Raw genomic sequence first — 13302 nt, 5'->3', positions numbered from 1 at the left:
ACAGAGGAGATGGAGGGATTTGTCTGAAACTGCCAGGTTATGCCACGTTGCAGGGCAGACACATGGGACCAGGGCCATTCCCCGAGGAGCTTTCTGTCCTTCTCAAGAGCATTACCAAGATGGATTTATTATGATTTGGAGAAAGGAGGCGGCCTTCTTGACTGGGTGAAGCACATAACAGCATAGGAAAGTGATTTCTGGGTGTGCCAAATTGGGAACCTCTAGAACTCCCAACCCTTCCCAAGATTTTTAAAAAATATTTATTTTTGGCTCACGCCAGGTCTTTAGTTGCAGCACGTGGGATCTTTTTAAATAAAGTTATTTATTTATTTTTATTTTTGGCCACGTTAGGTCTTAGTTGCTGCGCGCGGGCTTTTCTCCAGTTGCAGCGAGCAGGGGCTACTCTTCGTTGCGGTGTGTGGGCTTCTCATTGGGTGGCTTCTCTTGTTGCAGAGCACGGACTCTAGGCGTGCAGGCTTCAGTAGTTGTGGCACGTGGGCTTCAGTAGTTGTGGCTCGTGGGCTCTAGAGCGTGGGCTCAGTAGTTGTGGCGCATGGGCTTAGTTGCTCCGCGGCATGTGGGATCTTCTTGGAGCAGGGCTCGAACCCATGTCCCCTGCATTGGCAAGCGGATTCTTAACCACTGCACCACCAGGGAAGCCCCACGTGGGATCTTTTAGTTGTAGCATGCGGGCTTCTTAGTTGCAGCACTCATGTGGGATCTAGTTCCCCGACCATGGATCCAACGCGGGCCCCCTACACTGGGAGTGTGGAGTCCTATCCACTGGACCACCAGGGAAGTCCCCTAACCCTTCCCAAGATTAAAAATACAACTCAGCCTGGAATTCCAGGGCAGCATGTGCAATCACGATGATGACTCGAGAACAAGCAACTGGGGGTGGGGGTTTGTTCTCTGGTATCTGTCTTAACAACCCTGTTTGGCTAATCTTGAAAACAGAGTTCTGGAATTAAGCAGGGACAATTAAAAAAAAAGTAAATCGGTCTGTGTAAGTGTCCCTCATATTGGGGTTACTATACTGGAAGGTTTTCTAATCATCCCTTGCCTTACTAGGCACACTGATCTGGCCAACTCACTGTCTTTCTATACCTGCTCATTTTGGCTCAAAAGGGTAGTCTGCCTCTGCTTGGCAAGGACAGAAGCTCACCTTTATTATCCTGCTTGAGGGGGAAGGGTTTAAATTCTCCACAGCTGTGCCGTGTTCTGAAGCATCAGGAGTTTATACCAGAAGCCTAGATCTAACTCAAATACCATTAATTACATCAATGACTTAGTGACTGGGGATGATTTAGAAACACTTGTGCCTAAAGTTCTGACTTCCCCTGATTTTTTTTTCTTCCCTTGTTGATTTTGTATCTTAGGCCATTAAACAGGAAAAAGGATTCTCTGGAACCCTTTAATGGAAAAAGGATAACCTTTTTGAGAACCCAGTTACCTGGAGCAAGCAGAGAAATTCTACCCGAGATAGACAAAATTTTTTCACCTTCAAAGTTTTGGGACTAAAACGGGGGCCCCGAGATTAACTGACTCCTCTGGAAAGTAGTGCTAACACGTCCCATTGGTGGGGAGAAGCCTCCCTTCCACTTGACTCCTGTCACAGGCTCAAGATATCCTCTGGGCATCTGCTCTGGACCAAAAGTAAAAGCAGAGCCTGCTAGATTCTCGCTCAGAAAGTTGTCCAGAGATGTGGTGTTCCAGAATCCCTAGTCTCTGCTCGGGGACAGTGTTCAGAGCTTCTGGACTCCGACAGTGAGCTCGGGAGCGGATGGATCCTTCCACTTGGTGAGCAGCCCAAGCTGGGTGGTGGGGCTGAAAAAAGGACTGGTTCCCACCTCAATCAGCGCAGCTCCCATCTCCACTCACAGCTCAGCACACCATTTATGATCTCTTGTTGGTTTTTTTTTTGTGGTTCGCGGGCCTCTCACTGTGTGGCCTCTCCTGTTGGGGAGCACAGGCTCCGGACGCGCAGGCTCAGTGGCCATGGCTCACGGGCGCAGCCGCTCCGCGGCATGTGGGATCTTCCCGGACCGGGGCACGAAGCCGTGTCCCCTGCATCGGCAGGCGGACTCTCAACCACTGCGCCACCAGGAAAGCCCAGAACTGGTTTTTATTATATACTAAGTTCTGGTAAATACTGGGTTTGTTTCTAGCCTCCCTCTGGTCCATCCTGTCCCAGGGCTGCACTGCAAGTGGAGGGCGGAACCATGACCCCCCCCCACCTTCGTGAAGGCAGGCTTTTCACACTGTACGGGATAACAACCTGGGGGATGGGAGTGTGTCCACAGGTCAGTCCTCCGAGTCGCTGGGGCCCATGTACTGGCAGATGGCATCATAGTGAAGCTCCACCACCTGATTCTCTCTCTGCAGCTGCACAAGAGCCCGGCTCTGCTCTCTGTCCCGGTCCAGCAGACGGCCCACCTAGAGTAGGGGCGGGTGGAGTCAGCAAGGCCAACCCAGATTCAGGGACATTCCCTGAGTGCTCCCATGCCCATTCCCAGGTCTTGGACTCACCCTTCCAGCCCATGGCCCCAGCACCACCATCACCCGGTTGCCCTGGACCTTAGGGACCAGGGTCTCCAGCATGTCTTCCCTCAGGCCTGTGGACAAGGAGAGGGGAGTGAGGCCCGCAGCAAGGGTCAGCCTAGTCAGGGTCCTGTCAGAAGGGCCTTTCCTGTATTCTCTGGTGCCACTCTGTGCCTGTTGACAGATGCGAGGCCCCCACATACATTTCACAGAGGAGGAAACCTAAGGAGCGGTTCCTGGCAATAGTTGTAATAAAGGGAGCATTTATGTATGATGATGATGGGTGGGGGTGATAACAGATACCATTTATTGTGGGCACGTTGTATGCCCTGCCCTGCACGGGGAGCTTACACACATCCCTACAAGGGACCAGTTATAAGAGGGAGAAATAGGTTATCTCCATGCTAATTTTGCAGAAGAGGAAAGTGAGGCTCAGATATTCACCATCATGGAAGCGTCTAATGATCTGTTAGAGGATGCTGGGCCTTGCAAAAAACCTAACTCTGTCCAACCTCCCGCCTTTAGCCAGGCTCTTGGCCCAAGACAGCCCTCTCAATCAGCCTCCAGGATGATAATGACCCAATGGCCATCCCTCAGACTCACCTTCCAGGACCTGGCCTTCATCTGTCCGACACACACAGGTATCTGGGCTCAGGACATCTTCGACTGTCATCTGGGGAAAGGGCCAGGGGATATGAGAATGTTAGAGAGCTAAGTGGGCCCAGTCCCTGGGGAGGAAGCAGACCCAGGTGCAGGGCTCCCACCTTGGTGTTGTAATACTGGCCACCCTTGTGCAGCTTGTCCACAAACCGCACACGCAGGTCCCTGTGCAGCCAGTGCTGACTCCTGGGAGCTGCTTTCTCACTCTTGGCTGCAGGCTCATCCTGTCTGTGGAGCGGGGCCAACACCAGGCTTAGTTCTTTATCAGAGGCACATTCTGGTCATCCCACCTTTGCCGATGTCTTAAAACCCACTCATAATGCCATTCCTAGTTCCTTCTAGGCACGTGCCTTGCCCTAGAAGCCTTCTCTGACCGCTGGAGCCTCCCCACAGCCCTGACCCCTACCTCCATCTGAGATGCTCAGGGTCCCACCCGTCTGGATGGTGTTTCCGCTTCCTCGCTGAGTCCTCCTGCCGGACGTGGAGGTCCTGATCCTGAAGGGCCTTCCATGACGAGGCTGTTCCATTCTGTTGCCTTGGGGAAGTTTTGCTCACCTGGCCTGTTCAAGGGGGTGTGGGGAGAACCAGGAAACAACCTCAATGTCTCCCTCTCTTCCCTTCCAGGCCACACCTCAGCCTCAGGCCACCTCCCAACTGCCAAAGTGCCCGTCTCACCATCAAGCCTTTGTCTGGGCTATTAGAATGCTCTCCCCTTCCTTTCAACTGTCTCAGCCTCCTTCAGGAAGCCTTGCTCAACCACCTTAGCCCGTCCTGTCAGTGCTTACCTGAGTCATCTGCCTAGGGCGGGCTAGGGACTCCTGGAGGGCTGTCGGCTCCCATCTCCTATGTGCCAAACGGATCCATCCTACTGACGTGCCTAGAATGCCTTCCTCCCCATCATGCCCTAGTCCTAGCTGCTGTCAGTCCCTAGCAAAAGAGAGGTTCACCACCCCAAAGAGACAAAGACATCCCAAGGGTAGGAACTGGTTTCCACACTTGTTCCTTCTTCCTCAGAAAGAGGCTAAAGACCCAAGGGTACTAGATCAACCTCTCTTCAATCAAACTGAATAAACCACTATGTTCATTCTCACCTCTTAACTCTGACCAGAAGTCACTCTTGCCAGGCAGACCACTGTCCTGCCCCTCTGCAGATTTAACCCTCGCCCCAGGAATACTTCTCCAACTCCCCCAGCTAGGTTAAGAGGCTCACTCACTCAGATCCAAGGAGTTCTTGTCAAACTCCTGCTGGGAGACAGGCCGCAGGCAGTACTCACTAACAGTCACCACGCGGCTCCCCACAGCCAGACGGACCATGGCCCGAGCATTGTCAGGGTCGAGGCCTTCCACCTAAAGTGTTGGGGGAGAAGAAGTGAGTGGACCTGACCCACGTTCCTAGGACCACGCTGTCCACCCTTACTTCTAATAGGCCTGACCCCTGTGCCTCTCCCAGCAGACTGTGGGGCTTGGATACACTTTAAGTATGTAATCCTCAGGGACTTGTGGCATATGGCATTCTCTCCCTTTTAGCTGAAAACTGAGGCTCAGAAAGGCCCAGCAAGTAGTCCTGAGTTATTGAATGAGGTGGCAGGCCAGGCAGTCCTGAAAGACAAGGACTTCCAGCCTTTATACCCCAAACCCACTTCTGCCTCCCTCTGACCCTCATGTCAATTTTCCGTGCTGCCTGTCTTGGGCTCCAGGCACATCGTGGTTCCTTACCTTCCCATAGAGGCCTCGGTGAGGGCCAGAAAGAACCACCACAGCTCCTCCAGGCACCAGTCCTTGAGGCTGGTCTTCCTTATCCTTCTCTTGCTCCTCATCTGGCCTCAGCAGGTGGTGGGGGCCGGTGGGGGCCAGGGCCTGGAACTCAGTCATGTTGGCGCCCAGCCCTAACCCCTTGGGCCTCAGTGAGTTGACACGGGGCTTCACCACTCTGCAGGAAACACAGAATATGGGCTTGTTGGGGGGATGCATGGGTCTTCAGTGCTCCGTTCCCCACCCCTACCCCCAACCACCATCCAAATCCCAACCTATCAATATGTTTGAGAGTATCCTTCCCAATCTCATATTAGGGACTATTTCTGACCTGCAGAAATGGCAATTTTATTTGGTTTAACCTAATAACCTACGGTGTATAACATCTATGACACAGTATTTACAGTGGGATATGAGGCAGATCCCAACAACCAAATATACTAATTTTTCTACAGGGGAAACCATGACTATTCATACCAAGCAAGAGAAACAGATTGTAAAAAGCTCAATGTCAATTCAGTTCCCATTTGGCTGCCAAATAGTTTATGAAAAAAAAGTTTGGTTTTCAGAATTCTTTAGAGTTTGGAACTGTGGAGAACGGATTGTAATCTGTATGATCATGATAATAGCAAGTGTTTAGCCTATGCTTATCTGGGGCCAGGGCCTACTGTAAGTGCTTTATGTGTATCATTTCACTTAACTCTCACAACAGCCCTGGGAAGTCAGTACTGTTATTATCCCCATTTTTCAGATAAGGAAGCTGATGCCCAGAGAGGCAATCTTTACAGAATAGGATCTCTTAATGGAGTTTCAAAGGGCAAATAGGAGGCTTAAAGAGTAGTGGAAGGGGCTACTGAAATACATAGGGTGGTAATGTGCCCTCTCCCTGCCTGGATGGTTCTGGGTGGGCGGTAACCATGGGGGTCTGTTCCCTGGCCCGTCTGCTGTCCCCTGCCCCGACCCTAGAAACTCACTGATTGAAGGTACGGCCGATGCCCTCGCCAGGTTTCCAGCCCATGCCCCGCAGCATGGCCAGCCCATAGGCCTCTACAGGGACTGCCTCATAATCAGCCTCCTCCGGCACCTATGGGTTTAGGCAGAGGAAGGACGGTCAGGCTTGGCTTACAGTGGGCCCTCTGAAGTGTACTTGCTATCACCCACTGGGTGACCTTCGAGACTTCTTTTCCAGTCAGCTCAAGGGTGAATTTTTATTTCCTCTTGCCATCCCTCACTTTATTCCTCCATGTTTAGTCCTTGGACAAATCTTTATAAAGCACCTATTCTGTGCCAGCTACCGTTCTAGGTGCTGGGGATAAAACAGTGAACAAAGTAGACAAAAACTCCTGCTCTTTGTGTGGCTTACATTCTAGTTGTAGAGACAGAATAAATAAAATTCATAAAACATGATATGCCAGGTAGTGGTAAGTCATATGAAGAAAAATAAAGCAGGCTAAGGGGATGCAGAGGGCTGAAGAAAGGAGTGTCACTGAGTTCATATTTGAGCAGAGACCAGAAGGAGAGACAGAGGGAACCCTGAAGATAAGAGTCCTCCAGAGAGAACAGTAAGAGCAAAGGCCCTGAGGCAGGACAAGATCTGCTATGTGTGGAGAGCATTATAAAAGTCAATCTGACTGAAACAGATGTGGAGGCAAAGAGGGGTGGTAAGGGATTAATCAGGAGAGCTGGGCAGGAGCCACGATAGGGTGGCAGCCACAAGGGGACCAGTGAGGAAGTTACTGAAATAGTCCAGATGAGAAATGCTGGTGGCTCAGACCAGAGAAGTGGTAGTGGTGATGGTGAGAAGTGGTCAGATTCTGGTTGTATTTTGGAGAGGAAGGATGGAAGGAACTGTGATCAACTGAGATGCAGAAGGCTCTGAGAAGAGGGAAAATTAGAGAAAGGAGGCCAAAGCTGGAACAGGAAGGAGAGTGAAGTGAAGGTTTTTTTAAGATGAAAGATACCAGAGGATGTCTGAAGGCTGATGAGAACCATTCAGTCGAAAGAGTCTCTCTGGTTTGGGGCTATAGGAGAACTAGGACCCAAACAAGCATTGCCAAAAAATTGTGAACGAAGAGGTGAAAAGTAGGGTCCATGGGTATGAAAGACAGACTTGGTTACTTCTGTGGACACACCCCTCACCTCTCCTGTTATCACCTCCCATCATCACTCCCTCAATTCTTTATATTCGCTCTAGACACACCACAGATTGTCACTGATGGACACACACCACACCCATTTTCTGCCACCATGCCACTGTCTGGGTGGTTGCTGCCATTAGGAGCACTCACCCTCCTCTTCCCTCTCACTAAACCCTACCTGTCTTCCTGGCCTCGCTCCTACCACTCTGATCTGAGTCTCCATCACCTCTAGCCTGGACTGCTGCTCTCCTTGCCTCCACCTCTGCTTACTAGTCTGTTCTGCTTGTAGCAGCCAGAGAGAGCCTGTCAAATCATAAGTCTTGTTCCTTCTCTGCTCAGAGCCCTCCCATGGCTCTCACCTCACTCAGAGTAAAAGCCAAAGTCCTCACCATGGCCCACTTCTGACCTAACCTACTACTCTTCCCTGTCACTCATTCCACTCCAGCTACGTTGGTCTCCTTGATGTTCCTCAAGTACTCCAGGAAGAGTCTACCCTCAGGATCTTTATATTTCCTGTTCCCTTTGCTCAGCTCCTTCAGATAATCCCAGAATCCAAGTATCTTTTCACACCCCAATATCTGGATTCATTTGTTAATGCTTCCAAAAAGGATGGAAGGAGGCAGGGCGAGGCAGCAGGCCTTTAGTACACACACAGACTTTGCCTGCTATGTGCAGGGACACAAGTCCTAGCAGACAGGGCAGTGAGAGACTGGAGAAGGAGGGAGGCCAGGGGCCAGCTCACTGTCTCAGCCCGGGGTTCGCTGTCTGCCCCTTCCCCGATGGGGGTGCATCCTTTCTGGATCATGGGGATAGCGAGCGTGGGGTCGACACCCGCATTCTCTCTCTCCTCCAGAGACTTCGTGGATTCTAAAGAAGAATGGGAGGGAGCAATGAGGTTCCACCCTATCCTTCCATTTTCCTCCCCTTCTTCCTTCACTAGGGCAAGGCTAAGGAGGGAGCACTCACCCTCAATGAGCTCCTTCACAGCCTGGGACAGCATCCCATCCACCAAGACCTCAGTATGTGTGGATGGCCCAGGGGCCTGGGTCGGTGGCTGCCTGAGGTGGCCATGCTGGATCAAAGGGATGACAAGTTCCTTGGGGGCTTCTGAGGGCTGCACACTGATGTGGACACAGAGGGGTGAAGTTGGGAGAGTAGCACAATCAGTGAGTTCTGAGCCACAACCCTTCATTCAGAAGAAACACAAGAGCCAAACACACCCCCAGCCCCATTGACTACACCCTTCCTTCTCCTGTCTGGCTCTCCTGTTATACCTCTGGTGGTGCTTTCTTTTGATTCTCTCCCCCACCCCCAACTCTTAAATGTCAGTGCCTTCGAGGACTCAGTCCTCAATTCTGGACCCTCTGTTCATCTCAAGACCCACTTCTGTGGCTTCCACTATGACCTAAAAATCACCATCTTCAGCCCAGACTCTCCCCAGCTCCGGGCTCCACACCAGCCTCCTAGATGGTTGATTCTCTTCTGGAAGTCCCTCCCTCAGACTTTCCTTTCCGAATTAAGGTGACGATAGCCTCCCCCAACCTGAATCTGCCACTCCATCCTGCTCCCCGTATGGGAGAAGCCCCAACGCTTCACCTGGGACACTAGGAGTCCTGTCATTCTCCCCTCCTTTCCTTCTTTCAGAACGCACGCTCCTCAGGGTCCCCAAGTCCTAAAGACACACCCTCTCAGGAATACATTCTCTCCTCTCAATCCCCTCGGCCAACAGGTCCAATTTCCCCACCTCCCCCACTAACTCCCGCCTTCTGACCTCCACGGATCTTCTCCGGCTGTGCTTCAGACTTCCCAGGCCACTGTCACCAAGAAAATCAACTCAAGATTCCACCCTCCCGCAGGCACCCACCGCACCGCTTGCCAAGGGATGAAACACCCAGCGCTTCACCTCTGCAGCTCCCTCCGTTTCTCGGTCTTCAAGAAATCCTTCTCCGGAGCCGCGTCTCCCGCCAGCCATCTCCGGGCGGACGTGCGACTGAAGGTGAATGAAATTGGGGCACTGGAGGCTCCCGCAGGCCACAAAACACCATCTTTGGCGTCCGCCATCTTCCCCTCGTCCCAGGTCGGCGCGCTGCTTGCTGGGAAGTTTAGTTTGCGCTCGTTTTGCTGGGGCTTGACCACCAGCGCTACAACTACCTTTCCCAGGAAACACTGTGGCACCGCCAGGCAAAGGCGGATAGGGGCAGTAGGAAGTAATTGCCGCTCTTTTTACTTCACAAGAGCGCGTGGCGTACAGGGAAATGTAGTTCTTGGGGAAGGTAGGCGTGGTGGAAGGTGGCTTCCTTCTTGCTAACTCGTCACTCCTTCGTGTAGGCGTTTATTGGTCGCCTACAGTGTGCACGTTACTGTGCCCTACTGGTGTGGGAAATGTAGGTAAAATAAATCATTAAAAAAAAAATATGGCTTCCCTGGTGGTGCAGTGGTTAAGAATCCGCCTGCCAACGCGAGAGACACGGGTTCGAGTCCTGGTTCAGGAGAATTACCACATGCCGCGGAGCAACTAAGCCTGTGCGCCACAGCTACTGAGCTTGCGCTCTACAGCCCGCGAGACACAACTACTGAGCCCACCCACCTAGAGCCCATGCTCCCAACAAGAGAAGCCACCACAATGAGAAGCCCACTTACCACAAGGAAGAGTAGCCACCCCCGCCCCCCGCTCGCAACAACCAGAGAAAAGCCCGCGTGCAGCAACAAAGACCCAACGCAGCCAAAAATAAATAAATAAAATTAAATAGATTTATTAAAAAAAAAGAAAGAAAAAAATCTGTGAGTGCCAGTTGTGTACAATAATAAATAATAGACATGTAAGTGGTACCTACAAGATGACAGATTTAATAGTGGACAAACTCTAGATTCAAATACAGTTGACCTTTAGATAACACAGGTTTGAACTGCGAGGGTCCACTTATACGTGGATATTTTTCACTAAATAACCTACTACAGTACTACATGATGCAAGATTGGTTGAATACGAGGATGCAGAACATGGAGAGCAGACTGTAAAATTACACGGGGATTTTAGGGACTTCCTTGGTGGCCTAGTGGTTAAGAATCCACCTGGGGGGTTGTGTGGTGTGATGAATTGGGAGATTGGGAATGACATATATACACTAATATGTATAAAATGGATAATAAGAACCTGATGTATAAAAAAATAAAATTCAAAAAAAAAGAATCTACCTGCCAATGCAGGGGACACGGGTTCGAGCCCTGGTCCGTGAAGACCCCACATGCCGCAAGCGCCGCAACTATTGAGCCTGCACTCTAGAGCCCGCGAGCCACAACTACAGAGCCCACGTGCCACAGCTATTGAAGCCTGCGTGCCTAGAGCCAGTGCCCTGCAACAAGAGAAGCCACCGTAATGAAAAGCACACGCACTGCAATGAAGAGTAGCCCCCACTGGCTGCAACTAGAGAAAGCCTGTGCACAGCAACGAAGACCCAACACAGCCAAAAAAAAAAAAATTATATAGGGATTTTAGACTGCGCTGGGTCAGTGCCCCTAATGCCTACATTGTTCAAGGGTCAACTGTATTAATAAAATAGTCTGGCCTCCTCTCTAGAGGCTCCAAGTCTAGTGGGGAACAATGACACTCAAAACAGATTTAAAAAAAAATAGTTCCTACCAACTTTAAATATGTTGTGAGAGCCAGGTCCTAAGCCCTCAGAAGATTAATGAGACAGACGCCTCTGAGTAGGACCTTAAGAGTTTGTGAAGTAGAAGAGTGATACTTAAACAAATAGTCACAAGAAAGAATACTACAAATCTGCTAAAAATTCATCCCAAGGAAATCATCCAAGATGTGTAAAAGTATTTTTATATGAGATTCATCAGAGTATTATTTATTGTAACAAAAGCTTGAAGACCACTTAAATGAACAACAAAAGGGGATGGGCTAAATGAATTATAGCACATGGTTTGGGTGGAATGAATATACTAGAGCCTTTAAATGTGAAGCTATACATATAATTAAATGAAATGGGGACATAGTCACAATGTTTGGAAAGTAGAATAGTATGGTGGGTCAGAGGTTGCTCTTGAAAACAGGAAGCCCAATATTCAATCAATTTTGTGGCCATGTTTTGAGGCTTACAAGCCCTGGGCATCCTGGGATGGGCCCTGGTATCTCAAGGGAGAAGCCATTTTGGTTTTCAAAATATACAACAACAAAAAAAACTTTAAATTTTTATTTTGAAATACTTTTAGACTAAAAGAAATGTTGAAAAAATAGTACAGAGAGTCCCTGTGTATCTAGATCCCCCCTAAACATTTTATATAACAATAGTATAATTATCATAATCAGGAAATTAACATTGATGCAATACAATTAACTAAATGATAATTTTCTGTTCCAGGATTCAATCTGGGATCATACTTTGCATATAATGCTAATGCCTTTTTTAAAATTTTTATTTTATTTTATTTATTTTTGGCTGCGTTGGGTCTTTGTTGCTATGCACGGGCTTTTCTCTGGTTGTGGCGAGCAGGGGCTACTCTTCGTTGAGGTGCGCAGGCTTCTCTTGTTGTGGAGCACCGGCTCTTGGCGTGTGGGCTTCAGTAGTTGTGGCACGCAGGCTCAGTAGTTGTGGCTCGTGGGCTCTGGAGCGCAGGCTCAGTAGTTGTGGCGCACGGGCTTAGTTGCTCTGCGGCATGTGGGATCTTCCCGGGCCAGGGATCAAACCCGTGTCCTCTGCATTGGCAGTACGACTCTTAACCTGCACCACCAGGGAAGCCCCGGTAATGCCTTTTTAAGTCTCCTCCAATCTGTGAAAATTCCTGTTCTTTCCTTGTCTTTCATGACCGTAACATTTTTGAAAAGTACAGTTCAGTTATTTTGTAGAATGTCCCTCAGTTTGGGCTTCTCTGATAAGTTCTTACAATTAGGCTGAGGTTATGGGTTCCTGGCAAGAATGACACAAAGGTAATGTGCCCTTCTCATCACATCATATCAGAGGGTTCACAATATTATATCTTATTACTAATGATGTGAACATTGCCTGGGAGGTGAACTGTCCATGGCTGAAGTGATACCCATTTCCTGAAGCAGCCACCTGAGATAGTGTGCACAATACAGGCTTACACAGGCTAGGGCCAGAGGCCCCTGAGGGTCTTGCCTTCTGGGTTGGTTCACACCTGGTCTCTGACTCACTCCTGACATGTGCCACAGAGCTCATGCCAAGTCCTGATACAAAACTTTGTGGTGAAAATGTAATGGGAGAAAAGACACTTTTTTCCTATCTTTCCTTCATTCTGAAAACAAAATCAGGAAATTTTTTCTCTTGTGCTCCACAACAAGAGAAGCCACCGCAGTGAGAAGCTCACATACCGCAACGAAGAATAGGCCCCACTCGCCACAACTAGAGAAAGCCCACGTGCAGCAACGAAGACCCAATGCAGCTAAAATAAATTAAAAAAAAAAAGCAATATAGGGACTTCCCTGGTACTCCAGTGGTTACTCCAGTGGTTAAGACTCTGGCTTCCACTGCAGGGGGCATGGGTTCAATCCCTGGTCGGGGAGATCCCACATGCCAGGCAGTGTGGCCAAAAATTTAAATAAATAAATAAAAATAAAAAAGTAATGTATATCAAAGGTATAGGGACAATGTACTCAATACACAAAGAACTCCTGTAGTTCAATAACTATAAAAGGCAAGCAACCCTCAACTGAAAAATGGGCAGTGGACATAACTAGGTGGTTCACGAAATGGGAAATACAAATAGCCATGAAGCACATGTAAAGATTCTCAACCTCACTAATACTCAAAGCAATGCAAATAAATAAATAATAAAATGTTGTTCTTCATTTAACTCATTGGTAAAGACCAAAAGTAAAAATGACAACTACTTCTGTGGTAAGTTCTCTATGCCAATTGCCCAACTAAGCACTCATTTAGTCCTCCAAAGGATTCTGTGATGTAGGAACTATTTTAAAAATCCATTTTACATATAAGAGAACTGCAGCACAGAGAGGGTAACTGAGTTGGCCAAGATCACAAAATAGTAAGTACTATGGATGATGCCCAGAGTTACTAAAGATGGAAGAAAATGGGCACGTTCATACACTGCTGATAAGGGCACAAATTGATTCAACATTTATCAGGGGCAGTATAATAATATATATGCCTTTCCTGACCCAATGACTCCATTTCTAAGACTAGATCTGAAGGAAAGAATGGAAAATTGGGGCAGGATGTTC

The 13302-nt window shown here is 49.0% G+C and overlaps 1 protein-coding gene across 2 annotated transcripts in view; it reads right to left on the bottom strand.

Moving 5' to 3' along the window:
- The window catches only part of GPKOW (G-patch domain and KOW motifs), a 38815-nt gene that overhangs the window by 11747 nt on the left and 13766 nt on the right, over positions 1–13302 (bottom strand). For both annotated transcript variants that reach the window (XM_060138865.1, XM_060138864.1), the window contains exons 2-12: positions 8995–9184; positions 8058–8212; positions 7834–7958; positions 5928–6037; positions 4918–5131; positions 4416–4548; positions 3608–3761; positions 3306–3429; positions 3145–3214; positions 2530–2615; positions 2279–2436 (exon numbers count right to left, since the gene is read on the bottom strand). In XM_060138865.1, coding sequence (XP_059994848.1) covers positions 2305–2436; positions 2530–2615; positions 3145–3214; positions 3306–3429; positions 3608–3761; positions 4416–4548; positions 4918–5131; positions 5928–6037; positions 7834–7958; positions 8058–8212; positions 8995–9184 — 1493 coding nt within the window. In that variant the 3' untranslated portion in view covers positions 2279–2304. The remainder of the gene's footprint in view (positions 1–2278; positions 2437–2529; positions 2616–3144; positions 3215–3305; positions 3430–3607; positions 3762–4415; positions 4549–4917; positions 5132–5927; positions 6038–7833; positions 7959–8057; positions 8213–8994; positions 9185–13302) is intronic.

This window comes from Lagenorhynchus albirostris, chromosome X (assembly GCF_949774975.1).
Source record: "Lagenorhynchus albirostris chromosome X, mLagAlb1.1, whole genome shotgun sequence".
Lineage (NCBI taxonomy): Eukaryota > Metazoa > Chordata > Mammalia > Artiodactyla > Delphinidae > Lagenorhynchus > Lagenorhynchus albirostris.
This window is presented reverse-complemented; position numbering and strand designations above follow the sequence as displayed.